The sequence below is a fragment of the Salvelinus namaycush genome, chromosome 20, assembly GCF_016432855.1.
Source record: "Salvelinus namaycush isolate Seneca chromosome 20, SaNama_1.0, whole genome shotgun sequence".
Lineage (NCBI taxonomy): Eukaryota > Metazoa > Chordata > Actinopteri > Salmoniformes > Salmonidae > Salvelinus > Salvelinus namaycush.
In genome coordinates, this window is record NC_052326.1 from 15,118,943 (window position 1) to 15,143,500 (window position 24,558).

The 24,558-nt window shown below is 41.6% G+C and overlaps 1 protein-coding gene across 1 annotated transcript; it reads right to left on the bottom strand.

Annotated features, from left to right (window-relative positions):
• Window positions 1-135: 135 nt before the first annotated feature.
• Window positions 136-23,016, bottom strand: LOC120065068 (DNA topoisomerase 1-like). The gene is made up of 21 exons (XM_039015753.1): window positions 22,890-23,016; window positions 22,411-22,435; window positions 18,002-18,098; window positions 17,576-17,684; window positions 17,375-17,412; window positions 17,187-17,270; window positions 16,842-16,920; window positions 16,658-16,752; window positions 16,376-16,491; window positions 16,138-16,259; window positions 15,896-16,018; window positions 14,021-14,208; window positions 13,699-13,843; window positions 3,373-3,516; window positions 3,102-3,287; window positions 2,879-2,947; window positions 2,561-2,675; window positions 2,206-2,333; window positions 1,853-1,947; window positions 1,612-1,761; window positions 136-1,407 (listed from the first exon to the last, which is right to left on the bottom strand). The coding sequence occupies exons 1-21, from the start codon at window positions 22,920-22,922 to the stop codon at window positions 1,305-1,307; spliced, it is 2,244 nt and encodes a 747-aa protein (XP_038871681.1). The 5' UTR covers window positions 22,923-23,016; the 3' UTR covers window positions 136-1,304.
• Window positions 23,017-24,558: the final 1,542 nt, after the last annotated feature.

A 24,558-nucleotide genomic window follows, 5' to 3' on the forward strand; every position in this document is an offset into this window, starting at 1 on the left:
ACTGTCAACAGGGTGAACAGTGACAGATCCAACTTAAGCCAAGGAAGTTTGAGACAAAAAAACAAAAAAGCCCTTTGGTGCAAGGCCATAATAATAACAAGTAATGTCACAATAACACAAAATAGACCCAGTGTGTAGAGTTGAGGAGTTTAATTCATTTTCAATATACAATGAGCATAAAACATGATTGGAGAAAGGAAGTTAACTGCTACAAACACCAACTTTCCTCTGAGACATGAGTGGAATAAAATGAATGGATAATTCACATTGAAACTCCTGTTAACTTTCTTTGTTCTCAATCTTTAAACAAAAAAAATTACTGCCTAAAATTGTAACAACATTTTTGGCAAAGTTGATATCCCTCACACCCTTCTAACAAAATAAAATCATTTTCCATTAACTTAAAATACATTAAAATATTTTTTTTTCAAGTAACAGATAAGGGTTTTGTTCCCCCCCTCGGAAACAATCAGAAATTATTAAATTAAAACCAGAGCTAGACAGGGCTATGCAGAAAGATTGAGAATGCTGGCAACGCAAGGGGAGAAAAATAAAATTGGTTCACATTGAAAATAAGTCCCTGATAGATACTGTAAAACAAATGATTCACATTCTGCTTGCTTAGGTAAATATTAACATGGGTTTAGCATTTTCCCCCTTGCTTGTCAAAGCATTCTCATTCATGGTACACAATCGACATAGTCCAGTTTAAAACATCACACTCACCCAAACACTTTCATGGACCCCCCCACAACTCTCATACCTAGAGCTCACATTTCATTTTCTCAAAAGGCGCACATAAGGAATTCATTTCATGATTTTACTTTCCTCTTCTATTAAAATATAGAATCCATTAATATGGGAGGGCTAAAAATACAGACCAAGTGAAAAAAAAAATTGAATACACGAAGCAGTCGTTTTTTTGTTGAATACAGTAGATATAGGACCCCAGAGTTCAAAGTTCAGACATCTTCAGGTCGTGCATGTGGCTGAAGACGAAGAGAACCAAAAAGGCAAAAAAGCTCATCCACTGGTTCTCATCCAATCATTGGGATTACCGTTTCACCTTTGGGTGTGGGTATAGTTCAGCCATCGAATCGGACCTCAGACATTCAAAGACAAACCCACCTCGTCCTCCCATCTGTAATGGCCTATACATCCTGACCCCTGCTCTGTCCTTCCTCACCATGCTTGTTGAGTGCACACCTATTCCCTTGTCAGGCTGGCCATCGGGTGTAATCAGTTAAGATAAAAACAAGTATCCAATAAAATAAAAATCGCATAATTAAAACCGCAAACAGGATTTAAAATTCATAGTCATCCTCCGCCATGTCGATAGCCCAGGCAAACTTCTCACGCTGAGTTTTGTTGTAGATCTTCTCGATAGGGATACCCCACTTCTTACACCTAGGAAGGAGATGGCAGAAGGATATTAGAACAATCAACACTGCAGGAGTTCACTCCCTCAACACCAAACCCCTCAACTAATCTAGGACACAGCCACATGCGTCAACATTTACTAGCAGAACAGTGGGTGCGGATCAAGTGGCAATCAATGGCGGGTGTAAGACGTTGTGCATGTTTGTCAACAAGGTTGCGGTCGTGTCTCACCAGGCCACAGAGATGCGCGGGTCCAAGTAGTTGAGTTTAGAGGTGCCTAGAGCGATCTGCTTGTTCTCCTCACGGTCCGTCGCCTGCACCTCTAGCTTCATCAGCTGCTCCTCTAGCCTCTCCACAGCCTTCTTCTTGGTCTCCACAGCCCTGGGGGAGCAAGGGAGGGAACCGGCTACATCTACATCCCAGCACAAAAGTACTCGTGGATGCCTGAGGCCAATCATATCTTCATACTTACTTTTTGAACCTCTCATCTCGTCGTACTTTGAGGTCAGCCTTGGCGCTCTTCACGTCTCTCTTTGCGTCCGAGAGCTGGTCCTTCTTTGCATCAATCTGATAGAATTATTATCAACGTTAATAATCTTGAAACTAAACGCCATGTACAGCTGGATTCTTATTATGTGCCTATAAAGACTGATATTCCAGAGACAAGTATTCCCAAAATAACCAAGGGAAGAGTATGCATCCAGCTGACAAACACCTAAAAACAAATCACAAACATCCTCAACAAAAGCAACAGTCTTTGGTTTCCTTTTTGTGCCATCAGCAAAGCGCCATTAGACTACCCGTGTGGCCCCCCCAGTGCCTCACTTTAGTCTGGAGGTTCTGCATAGACTTCTCAAAGGTCTTAGGTTGGGCCCTCTGATGGTTACACAGAATGGCCACGGCTCTGTTGGCCCGGTTGTACGACAGGATCTTGGCTGGAAGGTTCTCATCAGCTACAAGTAGAGGAGAAAATTGACATTGTTACGACAGTTGCTATAAACTTTACACCGTATTACAAGTGACCAGCTGCACACATATCTACAACATTCCGGAGCTCTCATGTCTTCCATGAAGCTCGCAGGTCCCACCTCGGGTCATACCAATTCAAAAGTGTGTTTTGGGCAGGTTGTGCATTCTCAGACCCTCTGCCACGGGTATGCTCACGGCCTTGATGACTTACGGCTGGTGAGCTCCTTCAGCTGCTGCTGAAGGGTAATGGAGGCGTTGTAGGTACGGAACACTTTAGCCGTCAGGCCGTCCATCAGCTCCTGGAGGTGCTTGTTCAGAATGGAGGTCTAGAGAGATGGAGAGAACGCCACCATGAGAAAATATGACTGATTACAAGAGGGGCAGAATTACGAGACAACATCCAATTCCCACACGCGTCTTAGTGCATTCACACTCCAGCGACATCAAATAAAATACACTGCAATTCACAAATAATGTGTTTATTTGAAATTAAAAGTCCTTCCTCACGAAATTCTTGTTTCGTTCTTACATTGAGCCGGTCAAAGAGGTCGTCCTCTGGCTGCTTGTTCTCCATGAACAGCTGCAGGTTCTTGAAAACCTAATAAAAAGGACAGAATATTTACAACTCGTAAAACAATAACAGGGAGCAAGCATTCTCTGGACAGGAATCTGGAAACCATTGTAGTTCAACTACAGTGAAAAAGAAAGACTGAAAATGTTCTGAACTAAAAGCAAATTCTTGAAGTCCTTACCCGCTTCTCCACTGGGACTTTGTTGTAGTAGCGGATGGAGTCTTTACCCAGGAAGTCAAACTCTACCACAAAATCCTGGCCATCCTTCTCGGGGTACAGGTTAATGTGTTCCACCCTGAGGGAGCAGCAGCCTACTGTGTCCGCCGACTCCCCTTCCTCCTTCTCGTTACCTGCTCTCAGAGCCAACTGGGGCACAGCACCACAGGGAACATGTTACAACCAAACTTTGAACTCTGTGAGTGAGAGAGTGAGAGAAGAACAGCAGTCTAACCTTGTCGATGAAGTAGAGTGCCACGGCTCTCTGTCGGATTCTCATCTCCTTGGACTTCCAGTCCTCACGGTACTGGTTCCTCAGCCGTTCCACACACTTCTTCAGATTTCGGGCCGTCTCATACTTCTGCCAGTCCTTTTCTCCCTACGAACCAACAAACCACCATTAATTGTTGCTATATTGATTAATCAAATTGGCCTACATGGCTATCAGTAAATGCAATGTCCTACAAAAACATTCCAGCGCTAGGCCTATACAGGCTACTTGTTGTAGATCTATTCACCGCAAATGGCACACTCCGCGGGCGCACCAGAACTATATACTAAACTCAGCAAAAAAAAGAAACGTCCTCACTGTCAACTGAGTTTATTTTCAGCAAACGTGTAAATATTTGTATGAAGATAAGATTCAACAACTGAGACAAACTGAACAAGTTCCACAGACATGTGACTAACAGAAATTGATTGTGTCCCCGAACAAAAAAAAAAAAAAAAAGGGGGGGGGGGTCAAAATCAAAAGTAACAGTCAGTATCTGGTGTGGCCACCAGCTGCATTAAGTACTGCAGTGCATCTCCCCCTCATTGACTGCACCAGATTTTCCAGTTCTTGCTGTGAGATGTTACCCCACTCTTCCACAAAGGCACCTGCAAGTTCCCGGACATTTCTGGGGGGGGCCCTAGCCATCACCCGCTGATCCAACAGGTCCCAGACGTGAGATCCGGGCTCTTCGCTGGCCATGGCAGAACACTGACATTCCTGTCTTGCAGGAAATCAGCCATCGTTCTGTGCGTAGTGGCATTGTCATGCTGGAGGGTCATGTCAAGATGAGCCTGCAGGAAGGGTACCACATGAGGGAGGATGTCTTCCCTGTAACGCACAGCGTTGAGATTGCCTGCAATGACATCAAGCTCAGTCCGATGAGACACACTACCCCAGACCATGACGGACCCTCCACCTCGATCCCGCTCCAAAGTACAGGCCTTAGTGTAACGCTCATTCCTTCGACGATAAACACGAATCCGACCATCACCCCTGGTGAGACAAAACCGCGACTCGTCAGTGAAGAGCACTTTTTGCCAGTCCTGTCTGGTCCAGTGATGGTGGGTGTGTGCGCCGATCGGCAACGTTGTTGCCAGTGAGGACCTTACAACAAGCCTACAAGCCCCCAGTCCAGCCTCTCGGGGACAGTGAACACTGATGGAGGGATTGCGCATTCCTGGTGTAACTCGGGCAGTTGTTGTTGCCATCCTGTCCCACAGTACGGACATTGCAATTTATTGCCCTGGCCACATCTGCAGTCCTCATGCCTCCTTGCAGCATTCCTAAGGCACGTTCATGCAGATGAGCAGGGACCCTGGGCATCTTTCTTTTGGTGTTTTTCCAGAGTCAGTAGAATGGCCTATTTAGTGTCCTAAGTTTTCATAACTGTGACCTTAATTGCCTACCGTCTAAGCTGTCTGTGTCTTAACCTTTCCACAGGTGCATGTTCATTAATTGTTTATGGTTCATTGAACAAGCATGGGAAACTGTGTTTAAACCCTTTACAATGAAGATCTGGGAAGTTATTTGGATTTTTACAAATTATCTTTGAAAGACAGGGTCCTGAAAAAGGGACGTTTCTTTTTTTGCTGAGTTTACATGCGCACAGACTCTTGTCGACTCCCTTTTCTGAGTGTCTTGCAAGGAGCCGAGGAATCAATTATTTTGGAGTAGACCAATTACGTCATCGTCTTTAACTTTGGAAAAGTGGCAGAGAAAGGTAAGCGATAGCAGTAGAGTCCTGTATGGCAACACTTTTAGAAGTTAAGAGAAGGAAATGAAAAGTTTGGAATTGAGGTACAGTAATGGTAGTAGACATGATGCTTAACCATCTGGTTAGGGACACACCGTGAAACCCAAAACCATGGAATTGTTTTAAGGTCATACCAAGGACAATTTGGCTATTTGATTTGGAATTAAGGCACCTAGAAGTATAAAACAATATATAAAAACATGATTTGATGAAAATGTGTTTGGCCTTACAACTATTAGCCCATAAACGCATTGAATAACATTCACTACATGGATCAGATCCACCCCAAAAAATCTAAAGGAAGTTTTCTTAAGTGTATCCTATATCAGAGATAAACAATAAGCATTTATAAAAAATAAAAAAATAAAAATTTATTTAACCCCTTATTTTTGGCACAAAACAGTCTCCATATATACTTCCATAAAATGTTTCAACTGGTACCTTCAGACAAGTCTGTGGGCATCAGAGCAAAACAACTGACATGTACGTGTCCGTGAGACTCACCTTTCCACAGAGGGGTCATGTTATTGTGTAGCCAAAACTGTTTGGATGTAAGACAGAAGTTGGCTGATCAGCTGTACTGACTTCAGACGAGTAAAATACCACAGACTGAGAATACCATTGTGAGAGTCATCTTTCCATAGAGGGGTCATAATAGTTTGTAGGCCAAACTGTTCGGACGCTACAGACGATTAGGCCGATTTTCGGGATGTCTCATGGTCTGACCAACACCGCTGTAGCTTTCCTCGCAGATGAGGAAGTGCGACACAGGCGGATGCGATGGAACAGACGCATCTAATGCAAAAAATAAAACACTGCTTAAAACAGATTATTTTGCAGATTTTATTATGCTATTAGATTTCCACGGGGGGGGGGGGGGACGCGGACTTCGACCTTAGGGAGTTAATGAAAACCCATAAACAAAATGGTAGTCTAATAGGCTGACCACACCGCTCACGTCGCGTGCGCAAGCGTTGCAAAATAAGTGTAGGAATATATGTTATTCCATTATTGCGCCACACTGCTCCCGAGCGTCTGCGTTGCCAAGGGCTAACATAGAAGTCCTTTCCATTTCTGACGCAGATCGAGCTGCAAGTCCTGCCTCTCCCATCTCCTCATTGGTTTATAGAAGCAGGTACCCACGTGCCATCTCCTCATTGGTTATACCCACGTGGGTGATTGAAAGATAAACTGTGTTGTCGTGGTAATACTATGAAAGTTTAGATGTGATCACCATATAAGTTCAACGATGAAAAAGCCTGGAAGGGGGAGAGATGACTAGAAACGATTTGGTTAACCGTTGTTTGGATTAATTGTCGGAGTAGAGGACCTTGTGCATTTCAGGTAAAATAACCACCAAATGTTTTTTATCCCAGGACAAATTAGCTAGCAACATCAAGCTAGCTAAATAGGACAAATTAGCTAGCAAGTGCAAGCTAACTAGCTAAATTGCCATAAATGTTTCATGCTTTTCGACCTGTCCCCAAATTAATGTAATTGGTTCAGAGTTTGTTTTGATATTTTAACCTGCGTGTCGTGATCGCGTTTGGTGTAGAGGGACAAAATAAATGTATGCACGATGGCGCAAGCGTGCAGCCGGTTTGGGTTCCGTGTAATAATTAGAACCCAGAGGCAGTCGACCTTTCTTTAAATTACTATAGCGTTCACGAACAGCCTTGTTTTGTAGGAATTTGTCAATATCGCACAATGAAATTGCTAACAACCTGCTGTCGTATTCACGTGGTTGTGGTCAACCAGAAACAGGGTACACTCACTTGACTAACGTTTTTTTATTCATTACGCAAAAACGACGGTGCTGAAACAGACACTACTTTTCACTGTGAAAGAGGCTGTATCTATGTTGGTTGGTGATACGGATTCGGACTCGTCCTTGCACTTTGAAAAGCGTTGTCGAGGTGAGTGAAATATTTAAAACAGCAGATATGTTGTCGATGTTTGATGCTGTGAAACTTGGAATTAGCTCTCAGATTAGCAAATCATGTCATGATAATTTGGTTGATACAGGCGAGCACATCAGCCCTTGAGCTCGAATGATTGCGCTCTGTCTCGTGGAAATAGCTGACTATATACACACACAGCGAAACCCTGCAAACTAACTAGTTGGTTGTTTAGCTAGCTAGTCTGTCAGGCAAGAAACATTGAGTAGCAGTAAATTAGGGCTACACTCACAAAGCATCAACCTCAGCTGTCACTTTTACGAGCTAGCCATACAGACAACCAGCTAACTAGCCACCGAATTGAAGGCTAGAGTCAGTTATCTGTTGGGTTTAGGTTATGATTTGTCATGTTTGCTTGGTGCAGATATTCATAGGCTGTACTTTGCCTCGTTTTCCTATTTGACAGTTTAGCTGTCATGTTAGAGAAGTAGATGTCAGCACAGTGGAGCTCAAGAGTTGGTTATTTGTTTACATTAACCAGCTAACAAGTTGCTTGTTTTGTCTTGTTTTTATTTATTTAACTAGGCAAGTCAGTTAAGAACAAATTCTTATTTACAATGATGGCCTACCAAAAGACTTCCTGCGGGGACGGGGCTGGGATTAAAAATAAAATATAGGACACATAACGAGACAACACTACATAAAGAGAGACCTAAGACAACATAGCAAGGCAGCAACATGGTAGCAGCACAAAACATGGTACAAACATTGGGCAAAGACAACAGCACAAAGGACAAGAAGGTAGAGACAACAATCACGCAAAGCAGCCACAACTGTCAGTAAGTGTGTCCATGATTGAGTCTTTGAATGAAGAGATTGAGAACTGTCCAGTTTGAGTTTGTTGTTTCTACTGATGCAATTCATTAGGAAATGGTCCCAGTTTCATAACTAATCAGCTAACATTGGTCAACTCTGTAGTTAGTCTGTCAGGCAAGAGTTGTGTGTATGTGTGCGAGAGAGGAGACTTGGAGGAGTGTAACTATCACACAATTTATTATGGAAACCCCTTATTAGGAAGACAGTATGGTGGAGAAAAAGGAAGGAAGAAAGAGCGAGTGTGACAAGAGATTACATTCCTGAGCACAATTGTATCCTATTTGTTGCTCCTCTCCCTCTAGTTAAGTGAAAGTGAGGGAAGTGATGTGGAGAGTCAGGGCTCAGCAGTAAAAGGCAGGGAGGAAGAGATGATTGGAGGGATAGAGATGTGGCGTGAGGAACAAGAGGATGAAGCAGAGGGACTGCACACACATGCGTCTGCCCTAAGTCTCCCCATTCATCCTTTTACTATACAGCATTGACCTAAAGTGACAGTGGCTTTGGAGTTTAAAAAAATGGTAAGAATCTGTTCCAGAGCTTGTAATGGATTACAACAAGAAATGGGCGGGGTTGACGATCTTGACCAAACAATGTTGGACACAGACAGAAAATGGTGGAATTATGCATTTTTGGGGATGCCCAACATTTCCATCATAAATGCATACATTGTGGGGGAACCTGAAAAGGCCCCTTCCCAGAAACCGCAGGTCCCAGAAGTCCTTCAAAATGCAGCTTGTGCATTCAGTTTGATATGGCTACAGTGGCAGGAAAAGGAGAGCCAAGAGTGGCACCAGGGTGTGTGGACCGAGTTAACTCAACTTAAAAGCAAGTGAAGTTTGAAGGGCGCAAGAAAGGGTGTTTGGGGTGTGTATCCAGTGAACACAGGAGTGAGATGTGTAGAAACCTCCTTTGGGTGCTCTAGATGTTCTGTGCCACGTTGCAGAATGGGGCCGTGCTTCCAGGAGTTCCATGACATGTAGGCTAAATGCAAACACTAAAAGTGACCGTGTGAAATATGAAATTGGGACTACAAAATCTTGTCTCTGAACAGTTGTTTTGTATCTTCATCTGCATCCATCTAATACTTGTTAGATTTCACCAAATTGTTGAAGTAGGCCACTATTTCTACATTGTGTCAGGCCTGGTCTGTACTAAATCTGGAAAAGGTTACCTACATTTTGAAATAGTTGTTTGCATTGTTACAGAAGTAAGAATCGTTGTCAATCAGCCTACTTTGTGTGGGTTTTGAAATACTTTCTGAATATTGTTCTTTGGTCACATTGGATAATTGTATTTCTTTATAATATATTATACTTGGTACATTGAGTGAGTAATTTAGTCAAATGTACAAAAAAAATTGTGTGAGTGTCTAGAATATGGAAAACAATGTGTTATTCCTATTGACATGAATGTGGTGTCATTAAAGATGTACTCTTTAAAAGTTAGCTCAAAAACATGACTGTTTACAATCGAGGTCGACCGATTATCATTTCTCAACGGCGATACCGATTGGAATACCAAAAAAAGCCCATACCAATTAATTGGCCGATTTTTATACATTTGTAATAATGACAATTACAACAATTCTGAATGAACTTATTTTAATATAATATATAAATAAAATAGGGTCTCAAATAATGAAACATGTTCAATTTGGTTTAAATAATGCAAAAATGCAGGGTTGTAGAAGTGAAAGTGCAATATGTGCCATGTAAAAATGCTAATGTTTAAGTTCCTTGCTCAGAACATATGAAAGCTGGTGGTTCCTTTTAACATGAGTCTTCAATATTCCCAGTTTTAGGTTGTAGTTATATGAATTTATAGGACTCTATACCATTTGTATTTCATATACACCTTTGACTATTGAATGTCCTTATAGGCACTACAGTATTGCCAGCCTAATCTCGTGAGTTGATAGGCTTGAAGTCAAACAGCGCTATACTCCGAGCATTGCGAAGAGCTGCTGGCAAATGCAGGAAAGTACTGTTTGAATGAATGCTGACGAGCCTGCTGCTGCCTACCACCGCTCAGTCAGACTGCTCTATCAAATAATACAACACACAAATACGAGCCTTTGGTCATTAATATGGTCAAATCGGGAAATTATCACTTTGAAAACAAAATGTTTATTCTTTCAGTGAAATACGGAACCTTTCCGTATTTTATTGAATGGGTGGCAACCCAAAGTCTAAATATTGCTGTTACATTGCACAACCTTCAATGTCATTATGTAAAATTCTGGCAAATTAATTACGGTCTTTGTAAGGAAGAAATGGTCGTCACAGTTCGCAATGAGCCAGGCGGGCCAAACTGCTGCATATACCCTGACTCGGCTTACACTGAACGCAAGAGAAGTGACAATTTCCCTAGTTAATATTGCCCGCTAACATGAATTTCTTTTAACTAAATATGCAGGTTTAAAAATATATATTTGTGTATTGATTATTAAGAAAGTCATTGATGTTTAGGTACATTGGTGCTACGATTGCGCTTTTGTTAAATCGTCACCCGTTTGTTAAAGTAGGCTGTGATTCGATGATAAATTAACAGGCACCGCATTGATTATATGCAACGCAGGACAAGCTAGTTAAATTCTTATGGCTGGGGGCAGTATTGAGTAGCTTAGATGAATAAGGTGCCCAGAGTAACTGCCTGCTACTCAGGCCCAGAAGCTAAGATATGCATATTACTAGTAGATTTGGATAGAACACTGAAGTTTCAAACTGTTTTAATGATGTCTGTGAGTATAACAGAACTCATATGGCAGGCAAAAAACAGAAGGAAAAAAAAGACCAGGAAGTGGGAAATCTGAGGTTTGTAGGTCTTCAAGTCTTTGCCTATCCAATATACAGTGTAAAATTTGGTCCGATTGCACTTCAAGGCTTCCACTAGATGTCAACAGTCTTTAGAACCTTGTTTCAGGCTTCTACTGTGAAGGGGGAGCGAATAAGAGCTGTTTGACCAAGGGATCTGGCAGAATGCCATGAGCTAAGTCAGGCGTGCGGCCGTGAGAGCGAGCTCTGTTTCTTTTCATTTCTAAAGACAAAGGAATTGTCCGGATGAAACATTATTTTAGATTTGTTAAAAACATCCTAAAGATTGATTCTATACATCATTTGACATGTTTCTACGAACTGTAATATAACTTTTGAGTGCCTGCGCCTCTTGAATTTGGATTTGTGAACTAAATGCGCAAACAAAAAGGAGGTATTTGGAAATAAATGGACGTTATCGAACAAAAACAAACATTTATTGTGGAACTGGGATTCCTGGGAGTGCATTCCGATGAAGATCAAAGGTAAGTGAATCTTTATAATGCTATTTCTGACTTCTGTTGACTCCACAACATGGCGGGTATCTGTATGGCTTGTTTTGGTGCCTAAGCACTGTACTTAGATTATTGCATGGTGTACTTTTCCGTAAAGCTTTAAAAAAAAAAAAAAAAGGATCTGACACAGCGGTTGCATTAAGGAGAAGTAGATCTTTAATTCCATGTGTAATGTAACACTTGTATTTATCAACATTTGAGTATTCCTGTAAATTGATGTGGCTCTCTGTAAAATCACAGGATGTTTTGGAAGCAAAACATTACTGAACATAACGCGCCAATGTAAACAGATTTTTGGATATAAATATGAACTTTATCTAACAAAACATACATGTATTGTGTAACATGAAGTCCTATGAGTGTCATCTGATGAAGATCAAAGGTTAGTGATTAATTTTATCTCCATTTCTGCTTTGTGACTCCTCTCTTTGGCTGGAAAAATGGCTGTGTTTTTCTGTGACTAGGTGCTGACCTAACATAAATCGCATGGTATGCTTTCGTCGTAAAGCCTTTTTGAAATCGGACACTGGTGGGATTTACAAGTTTCTCTAAAATGGTGTATAATACTTGTATGTTTGAGGAATTTTAATTATGAGATTTGTTTGAATTTGGCGCCCTGCACTTTCACTGGCTGTTGTCAAATCGATCCCGTTAACGGGATTTCATCCATAAGAAGTTAACCCTTTAGACCAATATAATTCTAGAATGCTGCTGTAGATTATTACATTATTACAGGGGCTGAGTCACTGGCTTACTGGTGCTCTTTCATGCCGTCCCTAGGAGGGGTGCGTCACTTGAGTGGGTTGAGTTACTGACGTGATCTTCCTGTCTGGGTTGGCGCCCCCCCCTTGGTTTGTGCTGTGGTGGAGATCTTTGTTGGCTATACTCGGCCTTGTCTCAGGATTGTAAGTTGGTGGTTGAAGATATCCCTCTAGTGGTGCGGGGGCTGTGCTTTGGCAAAGTGGGTGGGGTTATATCCTTCCTGTTTGGCCCTGTCCGGGGGTATCTTCGGATGGGGCCACAGTGTCTCCTGACCGCTCCTGTCTCAGCCTCCAGTATTTATGCTGCAGTAGTTTGTGTCGGGGGGCTAGGGTCAGTTGGTTATACCTGGAGTACTTCTCCTGTCTTATCCAGTGTCCTGTGTGAATTTAAGTATGCTCTCTCTAATTCTCTCGTTCTCTCTTTCTTTCTCTCTCTCTGAGAACCTGAGCCCTAGGACCATACGTCAGGACTACCGGGCATGATGACTCCTTGCTGTCCCCAGTCCGCCTGGCCTTGCTGCTATTCCAGTTTCAACTGTTCTGCCTGCGGTTACGGAACCCCTACCTGTCCCAGACCTGCTGTTTTCAACTCTTAATGATCGGCTATGAAAAGCCAACTGAGATTTATTCCTGATTATTATTTGACCATGCTTGTCATTTATGAACATTTTGAAAATCTTGGCTCTCTAATTTTCTCCTTCTCTCTTTCTTTCTCTCGGAGGACCTGAGCCCTAGGACCATACGTCGGGACTACCGGGCGTGGTGACTCCTTGCTGTCCCCAGTCCGCCTGGCCTTGCTGCTATTCCAGTTTCAACTGTTCTGCCTGCGGTTATGGAACCGCCACCTGTCCCAGACCTGTTGTTTTTCAACTCTTAATGATCGGCTATGAAAAGCCAACTGAAAATTATTCATGATTATTATTTGACCATGCTTGTCACTTATGAACATTTTTGAACATCTTGGCATAGTTCTGTTATAATCTCCACCCGGCACAGCCAGAAGAGGACTGGCCACCCCTCATAGCCTGGTTCCTCTAGGTTTCTTCCTAGGTTTTGGCCTTTCTAGGGAGTTTTTCCCTAGCCACCGTGCTTCTACACCTGCATTACTAGCTGTTTGGGGTTTTAGGCTGGGTTTCTGTACAGCACTTTGAGATATTAGCTGATGTACGAAGGGCTATATAAAATAAACTTGATTGATTACTGCAAATTTAAGAACTCATTTTCTCACATTTCAAACAGGCATAACTTGTAAACTAGAGGTCGACCGATTAAAATCGGCATGGCTGATTTAATTAGGGCCGATTTCAAGTTGTCATAACAATCGGTAATCAGCATTTTTGGATGCCGATTACATTGCAATACGAGGTGACTGTGGCAGGCTGACCACCTGTTACGCGAGTGCAGCAAGGAGCCAAAGTAGGTTGCTAGCTAGCATTAAACTTATCTAAAAAAACAATCTTAACAGTCACTAGTTAACTACACATGGTTGACGATATTACTAGTTTAAACATTAAAACGTTTCCATTTGTCACATATCTAGATGCAAATGTTTTGGTCGCAGTCAAGCCCTGGCCATTGGCATCTCAAGTGAGAGTTCATTAAAAGACTAAAGTACCCTGATATCTCTGCATCCACTATGAGCCATAATGAAGATGCCCCTAGTCAACCTACCTTGATTCTGGAGCTGGGGTTCAGCATGATGTACTTGATAGCGCCTTGGATGTTCTCTGTCCACGACACCAGCCAGGTCACCTTGTTGTCATGACGCACCTCCTTCCATTTGGTGCCAGGGGGAGGCTTGGGGTTCTTGGAGCCCCTGTGGAAGAGACAAAGTGGGTGAGTGAGAGCAAGTCTTCAGATGCACAAATCAGGTCCAAACAAGCAGTCCATGTGTCAAAGTAATCCAGAAAAAGAGGAAAGTGCTTGTAGAAAACAAAGCCTTTACTTTCATTATGTTCATATTGCCACCTGCAACCAGGACCCTCTCACTCACTTGCTGCAGTTGATGATGATGTCCTCAGGGCGGATGCGGCGCTTCAGCATGCCCATCTTGGGGTGGTCTCCTCGGCCACGGAATAGACCCGGGGGCTCAATGCGAAAGTTAGCGATGCGCTCCTTGTGGTTATCCATGATGCAGAAGCCATACTCCTGGAGGAGGCGCTCGTTCTCCACTTTGATTTTCTACAATAAGCAGAAAACCAGAGTCAAACCAGTTAGATCTGGGTACAGTTGAAGCACCCAGGATCAGCCTGAAGATACTATGCATTACCATTAGAGGTCGACCGATTAAATCAGAATGGCCGATTTAATTAGGGACGATTTCAAGTTTTCATAACAATCGGAAATCTGTATTTTTGGACACAGATTTGGCCGATTTTTTAAGACCTTACAGTTAACTAGTCCAAAGCTCTAACCACCTGCCTCATTGCACTCCACGAGGAGCCTGCCTGTTAAGCGAATGCAGTAGAAGCCAAGGTAAGTTGCTAGCTAGCATTAAACTTATCTTATAAAAAACAATCAATCATAATCACTAGTTAACTACACATGGTTGATGATATTACTAGTTTATCTAACGTGTCCTACGTTGCATATAATCGATGCAGTGCGTATCGTTGCTCCAATGTGTACCTAACCATAAACATCAATGCCTTCCTTAAAATCAATACACAGAAGTATATATTTTTAAACCTGCATATTTAGCTAAAAGAAATCCAGGTTAGCAGGCAATATTAACCAGGTGAAATTGTGTCACTTCTCTTGCGTTCATTGCACGCAGAGTCAGTGTATATGCAACAGTTTGGGCCGCCTAATTTGCAAGAATTTTACGTAATTATGACATAACATTGAAGGTTGTGCAATGTAACAGGAATATTTAGACTTATGGATGCCACCCATTAGATAAAATACAGAACAGTTCCGTATTTCACTGAAAGAATAACCTTTTTTCCCCTAAATGCTAGTTTCCAGATTCGACCATATTAATGACCTAAGGCTCGTATTTCTGTGTGTTATAACTAAGGCTATGATTTAATAGAGCAATCTGACTGAGCGGTGGTAGGCAGCAGCAGGCTCGTAAGTATTCATTCAAACAGCACTTTCCTGCGTTTTGCCAGAAGCTCTTTGCTGTGCTTCAAGCCTATCAACTCCGAGATTAGGCTGGTGTAACCGATGTGAAATGGCTAGCTAGTTAGCGGGGTGCGCGCTAATAGCGTTTCAAACGTCACTCGCTCTGAGACTTGGAGTAGTTATTCCCCTTGCTCTGCATGGGTAACGCTGCTTCGAGGGTGGCTGTTGTCGTTGTGTTCCTGGTTCGAGCGAGGAGAGGGATGGAAGCTATACTGTTACACTGGCAATACTAAAGTGCCTATAAGAACATCCAATAGTCAAAGGTATATGAAATACAAAATGGTAGAGAGAGAAATAGTCCTATAATAACTACAACCTAAAACTTCTTACCTGGGAATATTGAAGACTCATGTTAAAAGGAACCACCAGCTTTCATATGTTCTCATGTTCTGAGCAAGGAACTTAAATGTTAGCTTTCTTACATGGCACATATTGCACTTTTACTTTCTTCTCCAACACTTTGTTTTTGCATTATTTAAACACATTTCATTATGAGGCTAAATTGATTTTATTGACGTATTAAGTTAAAATAAGTGTTCATTCAGTATTGTTGTAATTGTCATAATTACAAATTATTATTATTTTTTTTTAAATCGGCATCGGCTTGTTTTGGTCCTCCAATAATCTATATCGGAGTTGAAAAATCATAGTCGGTCGACCTCTAATTACCATTCTCTGCCGCCTTGGTTAGAACTATATTGGACAGCCGTGTTTAAAGAAATAATGTATTGTTCTAGCTCACCAGTTTATCATCTTTAGTCATGGCCTTTCTGGCCTCAGACTGAGCCTTGAAGTATTCCCCCATCTCATTGAAGTTACACTTCTTCAGGTCTGTAATCTTAGACTTCTCTTCAGAGGTCATTTCCTGTAGGAGAGGGGACGAAGTTAGACAAGTCATGAATTACTATACAATTAAAACCAATGAGATTTTTAATAAGCAGGTAATTTGCAAACCCTAAGTATACAGCCTTGAACACCCCCTACCTTTCTCCAGTCTTTGAAGAAGTTTTTCCGGAAGGTGTCCTTGGTAGTGTACTCATGGTCCAGCATTTTGGCAAAGAAGGTGGCTACCTCCTCAGCTTCTGGGCTGAGCTTCATCTGCTTCCCTACATAGATTAACAGACTTGTTAAATCAGCCAATCCCACCATTTCCACTGAGAAACTTACACACATAGATAGACCAAGTGTCATAAAATTAGCCGCACTTGTTTATTAATCTTACCATCATAGAAAAATCTGACATTGCTGGGAAGAGGTTCATAAGGTGCTGCCATGACTGGGCCTTTATGTTCCAGAAAACTCCATTTGGAACCATCTGTTGCCCTCTCCTCTTCCCACCTGTAGTGCAACAGAGTACAAGAACGTAGATTGGTGAGAAGGAAATGATTGTCCAACAAAGATACACAGAACATCCATATTTGAGCATTCCATAACAAAGCACCACAGTGTGCCTTCACGACAAGTCTGTGTAGCAACACAGCTGGCAGGCAACTACGAAACTCACCACTTCCACTTCTCCTCAGGCTCCTTCTTTGCTTTCTTTTTCCCATCAGCAACTTCCCCTTTCTTGTTTTTTTGTGTCTTTTTGGGCTTGATGTCCTTTACAAGAAACACAGAAGAAACACATGAGTCTTTCTCTCAAGGGATCATTGAAATAGAGCCAATATTAATCTGAAGGTTTCCCATACCTCATCTTGTTTCCTCTTCTTTGCCTTCTTGTCCACTTTGTCATTTTCAAGTTTAATTTTTTTGGGTTTGAATTCAGTTCTGAAAAAACAAAAACACCTTATGATGAGGCCTGAATGCAATGGTAGATTCAACAACGATCTTGGTCTTCTCTACACCAAAAGGAAGCTGGGGAGTTCTTGACAGCCAACAATGACCAAACATTAGATTTCCCAACAGAATTAGGACAAACCAGATGGGGTTGGTCTAAACATGGCAACTAAAACTAAAAATCTTCATTGTACAAATACAACAGGGCCAAAGACTAAGGAATAAAATGGGCCAGCTGACAGTCCAGATCTACTTACACATCATGGTCACGCTCTCTCTTCAGGGACTTGGGAGAGTGGTAGACGTCATCCTTGTCCGGCTCAGACTTAATGCGAGGAGGGCTGGTGATAGGAAGCAAACATTTAGATTCATTGTGCATTTGAAATCAGATATGTAACCAGCAATTGTATACAGCAGAAATGTACAATACATAAACTAAACTTACCTGGAAAAGCCATTCTCTTTTTCCTTCTTCGGCTTGATCTGCAAGATGACAACGAAGAGTTAAAACATGCATATTGTTAAGGGCTATAAATTCCGGTTTGCACTGAAGGTGAGACTGGACAAAAATTTGACATACTGATTGGCACATTAAACCAAAATGGTAGCAATGCTGCCATCTCTATGGGACAATTATCACCCTCACCTCCTTCCTCTTGTCTTTTTCCCTATGTCTGTCTGTGCTGCCATCTTTGTGCTTAATTCTCTCCTTTTCCTTTTCTCTGTGCTTCTTTTCAGAGAAGTCCTTATGGTCACTGGAAATTGACAGATTACAAAAACATTCCATCAGGATCAGTTACTAGACCTAAATACCAATAGGGAAATCAACTAACTAGAGAATGTTTAGGATTTACTAGACTGGAGCAACAAAAACAGTGACTCTTACCCTATGCTCATTCATGCACAACCTGCTTATCAGACACGACCATACAAACACCAACGTTAAAGAGCTCTTCAAAGCAAATGTTTGGGTGTCAAATTACTGCCCCAGTGGCACACTAGGTTTCCCCTTCCATTACTAGACAGACTCATTTACCTATGCAACCCTGCTTAAGAGAGTGGCGACTCATACCTGTTGCCATATTTTGAATTCTCACGCTCCTTGTCCTTCTTGTGGTCCTTGTGTTTGTGTTCTTTATCCTTGTACTTATCTTTATGCTTGTGAGAATCTGCAAAATAAAAACAAGGGAAAAATAGCTAAATAATGATGACCATAGAGAGCAATAGCAATGGTGTCTTTTTGTAGGCACCAACTCGATGGTTCATTGGATAAAGCATATGGGGAAATGGAGTATTGGGATAAAAGCCGCACAGGCTTAGGAGACCTTAGTTTTGTTCTGAGAATCCTCAAATGTCACTGAATTTTGAAGCATTTGTATAATTAAAAAGCACAATGGCTTTATAATTCATTAACTGACTATCTCAGAACAAAATGTATAAGGTCTCCCTAGCCTGTGTTAAACCCTGAAATAAGATCAGAGGTTATCCCAAACCATATCCTTCCCCCAAAGGAATGGCTGAACAAACCAGAGGTAACTAATTTCCGGGTTTCAGGACTACGAGCTGGTGAGCGCTATTGTCAAAGGAATAGGAAAAATACCCACCTTCTCCAACCCATCTCTAAACCCAGCAGGCCAAAACTAAAGAACAAAAGACATCTACCGCACCAGGAACAACGAGTAAACGATACCACTCAAAACAAGTTCAGACAAGATTCCCATGGTGAAAACTAAACAGGTAGTTCAAATTAAAGTCCAACAGGCTGAGTGAGAAAATAAATATGCAAGTGCATAAAAAGACATGGGAAGATACTAGTGTTGTAATGTCTGAATGCATGACTAGAAAGACACGATCCCACTCTAAGCTCAGGCCAGAGCCCTCATCCACCACCCAGGTGTGAATCTGAATACTGCCTGTCAGATTGTGTGGGCATGTGTCAACCGGAATAAATGACTGGTTGGTACTGGTAGCATTTGGATTAGGGCCATCTTATCCAGTCAACTTGAGGTACATTTGCATTTTGGGGCCCTTGTTTATGACAGACCAAACACTATCAATAGACCACACTTCAAATAAAGTTTACAAATTCAGGTCAGACTGAGGATTGGAGTACTGTGGGCAGATGAAGTTATGAATTTGTGCCGTGGGAGAGGATTATGCCTTACATGGTAAGACAGCGCCCCCTAGTGCGCAGTGACAGCTAAGGCACATTTTTACTGGGATACAGTATCAACATGGAAGAAAAGGGGGAGCAAGACAAGTTAACAGGCCTCGTCTAGCTTCAATACTCATCTCATATGTATATACAGTAGAATAGTATAGAATTCATTATCTTAGTCTATGCCGCTCTGACATTGCTCGTCCATACATTTTATTATCCTTAATTCCAATAATTTCCGATCTTCTCTAGTTGACAGACAACACAGGCACTTCAGAGTCAAACAAGAGTTGACAGCCAAAGAAACTTAATACGTTAAATTACTTTCATGCATTGCCATCAAGGCATGTTTTGAAAAGGTGTGAGGCTTAAAAATAAGTGGCTCAGTAATAAGGTTCTATACCCTACAGCAAGCTACTGGTTCAGACACCAATAAACTAAACATATTTCTGATTGTCAGATCATGAAAATAATATTGTATTTACAACCAAATAGGATACAAAGTTACCCTACAGAGGCAAAAATAGTTAGGGATTGCCGTATGAATGTAGGCTATAGTTCTTACAAGCTATAAATTATCAAATTCTATCACAGTATTGGGGCAAGCACTTGTAGGGCTTGCACTGATGTTCACAAATATCTAGTAATAGAATGAGGGTACATTAGCTTTTCATGTAGATCTTAAATGCAATACATCAGCACAAATCAAGGAATGAATCCATCTTGTACCGTGCATTTGGAAAGTATTTAAACCTGGACTTCCTCCACATTTTGTTACATAACAGCCTTATTCTAAAACTGATTTAATGCCCCCCCCTAAAATCTACACACAATACCCCATAATAAACAAAGCAAAAACAGGTTTAGAAATGTTTGTAAATGTATTCAAAAATAGCACATTTACATAAGTAGTCAGACCTTTTACCCAGTACTTCGAGGCACCTTTGGTAGCGATTATAGCCTCGAGTCTTCCTGGGTATGATGCCACAAGTGTGGCACACCTGTATTTGGGGAGTTTCTCCCATTCTGTCCAGATCCTCTCAAGCTCTGTCAGATTGCTGCACAGCTAATTTCAGGGCTCTCCAGAGATATTAGATCGGGTTCAAGTCCGGGCTCTGGCTGGGCCACTCAAGGACATTCAGAGACTTGTCCCGAAGCCACTCCTGTGTTGTCTTGGCTGTGTGCTTAGGGTTGTTGTCCTGTTGGAAGGTGAACCTTTGCCCAAGTCTGAGGTCTTGAGCAGGTATTCATCAAGGCTCTCTGTACTTTGCTCTGTTCATCTTTGCCACGTTTCTGACTAGTCTCCTAGTCCCTGCCACTAAAAAAAAACACCCCCACAGCATGATGCTGCCACCACCATGCTTCACCGTAGGGATGGTGCCAGAGAATCTTGTCTCATGGTCTGAGTCTTTAGGTGCCTTTTGGCAAACTCAAAGCGGGCTGTCATGTGCCTTTTACAGAGGAGTGGCTTCCATCTGGCCACTACCATAAAGGCCTGATTGGTGGGGTGCTGCAGAGATGGGAGAACCTTCCAGAAGGACAACCATCTCCACAGAGGACCTCTGTCAGAGTGACTATCGGATTCTTGGTCACCTCCCTGACCAAGGCCTTTCTCCCCCGATTGCTAAGTTTGGCCAGGCGGCGATCTCTAGGAATAGTCTTGGTGGTTCCAAACGCTTCCATTTAAGAATGATGGAGGCCATTGTGTTCCTGGGGACCGTCAATACTGCCTACATTTTTTGGTAGCCTTTTCGAGATCTGTGACTCGACCCAATCCTGTCTCGGAGCTCTACGTACAAGTCCTTCGACCTCATGGCTTGGTTTTTTGCTCTGACATGCACTGTCAACTCTGGGACCTTATATAGACAGGTGTGCCTTTCCAAATCATGTCTAATCTATTGAATTTCTCTTTGCTAAAATGTCTAAAAAGCTGTTTTCACTTTGTCATTATTGGGTAGTGTGTAGATTGAGAAACTTTATTTTTTTTTAAATAAAATAAAAAATAAAAAAAATAAGGCTGTAACGTAACAGGAAAGGCTGTTATGAGACATGCCACATTAGAAAATGGGGTCAATGCACTGTTCTAACAACTTTATATTCAAATTGAGAGCGATGGCTTCTTTGCATGTCAAAACCCACCCTCTATCTGGACATAGAAGCTGACACTTAAGACTCCTTGGGAAAGATTATTGGTCTGTCAAACGCTGTAGGATGTTGTGGCAGCCAACCATGATATCCCAAGGCCTAGTAGTGGAGCCCTTCTTGTTTATAGGAAATACATTGTCATAGGAGAAGTAAACACATTGTCCTATATTGACATGACTTGTTTGATATTGTTCAGGTAGAGAACCTTTCAGAATTATTATTATTATTATTTTTTTTTACTTAGTGGCAAGGGAAAGCATGTAGCTTGTGAAACCCCCGAAAGGTCATTCATACGTGTTAAATACCACTGCTGGGTTTTTACTTGTTTTAGGTAGATCTCAGTAGCCATGTGGGTCAGGCCATGGCAACAAAGCTATCAATGAATTCAGTCCTAAAAAATATATATAACAGACATATGGTAGTAACATATGTATTGCTACAATATCTTGTACAAGAAGTCTGGCAAGGGTGTTACTTAAATACTTCATAGGTTTACAACTAGCTAAAGTAAATGAGCCTTTTTATGAAGAAACAGTAGCTATCCATAATAAATTCACAGAATGCTGTTTAAGCTAAATTGGGCTATCAGATGATTGTACTTATTTCAGCACTGTGAATCATGTCTGATCCAAACGCTCCTGCGTGTTTCGCCTCCATATCACCGCCATCTGCACTTCAGCTATGTTTTCTACAGTCAGAAAAAAGAAAATGGCGCAGAGACTAAGTCCTCAACCCTCAAACCCTTACTTTCAGACCCGGAATGTGGCATTTTACGAAGGCCAACAATAAAATCAAATTTGACATACCAATAAAACACATCCAGTTCTTTATGAATCTATGTTCAGATCGAGATTATAAAATGTCTAAAAACTATTAAAGAGCCACCCATTTGAACAATAGGCGCTTGTGAGTGAGGCAGAGGACTTAGTCTCTGGACGCCATTTCTGTCCTTTGCTAAACTATCTGTCTGGCTAGCGAACTAGCACATGCTAGCTAGCTAGTAAATAGATTCAGACAACTTTAAATGTCCTCAAGATGCCATTCATTTTGCAATAGTCAAATTGCATACAGGCAAAATCACATATTAAAATGCAAAACGGATCGCTAGCTAACTGTGCGGAGTCTGCGGACAGGTCAGAATTCGAAGGAGAAAAACCATTGTGACACATCACACTTACCATTGACCCGAGAGCCGGAGTCGATCTGCAAATTTTAAAACAAAGATTGATTAGGTATCTTAGTTGATGGCTTGTTAGCTAGATATTTAACTTTGAACTTTGTCTAACAGCTAGCTAGCCTAACGTCAGCTATCTAGCAACCCTGATGTGATGGCTGGCCAGTGACTGGTCTTATATGGCTTTCAACAGCAATTAGCTGCCTTAGCCTAGTTAGCTAAAGTTAGTTTACAATTGTGTGGACATAACGTTTACAACATTGTGAAAATCACATAACAGGATTAAAAAGTACGACAACACGTAAATATTACTGTCACATTTGTAGCAGCCAATTTATATACAGTATACAGCGATTAGCTAGCCAAGTTATCGAGCTAGGTCACTTGCTAACGCTAGCTAAGTTAGTGTAGCTGAGGCAAATAAAACAGCAAGCGGTTTTAATATCATACACAACTGACACTGCAAAATATTCCAACTGTTACCTGGCTATCGTTGTGAGAATGATCTCCACTCATTTCCAATTCTTGATCTGTTAAAAACAATGTGTGAAACCTACAGGAAGAAAACGCCGGCGAATTGATACGGGCAGTATGAAGAAAGGAACAGTTGTGCAAAAGATTTTAGTCCGAGTTCTATGGAAGTGCGCATGCTCATGTCTTTTAAATGGGCGGGGAAACGCGTTGGCCAATTGTAGCCCCTCCCTCTAACAGTGTTCTTCGGTCCATGTCGTTTCCTCAGGTTTCCGCAGAACGTGCATACTACTGTAAACCAGCTAGAAGTAAGGTGCCACACAGCACACACCCAGTGGCGACCCGTCATTCAGGGCAGGTGTTTTGAGCCTCACATTTTTAGGTAAATTCAAAATAAATACAAATTATATATATTTGTTGGGGGCTTGCCTGTTTTGCTTGTTATTTTGGCATTAATACGTGTCACATATCAGTTTGCAAACGATAAAACAAGAAAAAATTGATTGAGTTAATAAAGCTGCATACAAACATGGTCTCTGTTTTGCTTTCTTGAGTAAAGCAGATCCAAAATGCAGGTGTTTCAGCCTAGCTCAGTGCTTCCTGTGGTGGTGGGGCAAGCCAGCAGAAAATACAGAGCATTGCGCCTTGATTGGCTAAGTTTTTTTCATGATTGGCTAAGTTTTCTGTCACTCGTGGAACAGTATGTCATCCCCAAGTCTAAGGTTAGAGCTTGAAAATTTTAGCCCCTTGGTTTCTGCCATAGAGTTATATTAGAAGTGCCCATCCAAGAAGGCTCAGTGTCATTGGCCACAGATAGAATGACATCAAATCACGTTATATCTACAGTAGCTTTGATTGGACGGATCATGTCAACATCTTACTTTCAAAGTCTTAGCTAGCAGTCATCATCATAAATCAAGTCGACAATCTACTGTCAAATCCTTTTTAATCCTTGTCATTTGAAGAGAAATAAAGAAGAGAAATTATAGATGAAACGTATCGGTGCTCATTGGACATAAAGATTACACAACAAGTTGGAAATGGCAAATTCAACAATGAGTCATTTGGAAGGAATCAGTGGCTAACTGCAAGCAGTGCAAAGCAATCAGTAACAGTAGCCTGCTATTCAATGGAGTGGCTGTGTGGTTTTTTTCCGAGTTCCCACCATAAATTCAGAGAATGCCAGACTTTGATGACAAAGTTTGATGACAAAACCGCTGGGCCACCTTCATGTTTAAGTGAGCACAAGCCAAGGTGAGTCCAAAAATGTCTTGTATGCTGCTGCATAAATGATGTAATATGCAAGGGAGATATGTATACTGTAGCTAAGAAAGTAAAACTAAGTATGTTGTGTAAGTATGTATGTTGCCCATGTGCCTCACCCTGAAAGTTGGGTTTATTTTCACCTCTTAATTTCAACTAACGTTACTGTTCTGACTCGGTGGTGCTGCACATGTAGCCTATAACCTGTTTTTGAGAAATGTCATAATCTAATATTGTAAGAAGTTTCGTTGTCTGCTTATATGCCCCCTTTATCTGACTTGGTGTACAGGGAAAATACTGTAAGAACGGCCCATGTTCTGTATTCTGTCGCTGTACATTTCAAAAGTGCTGAACACATAGTTATATTGACTTTGTCCGTTGTCGCTCGCTCATTAATGTCTTAATTGAAATTACAGAA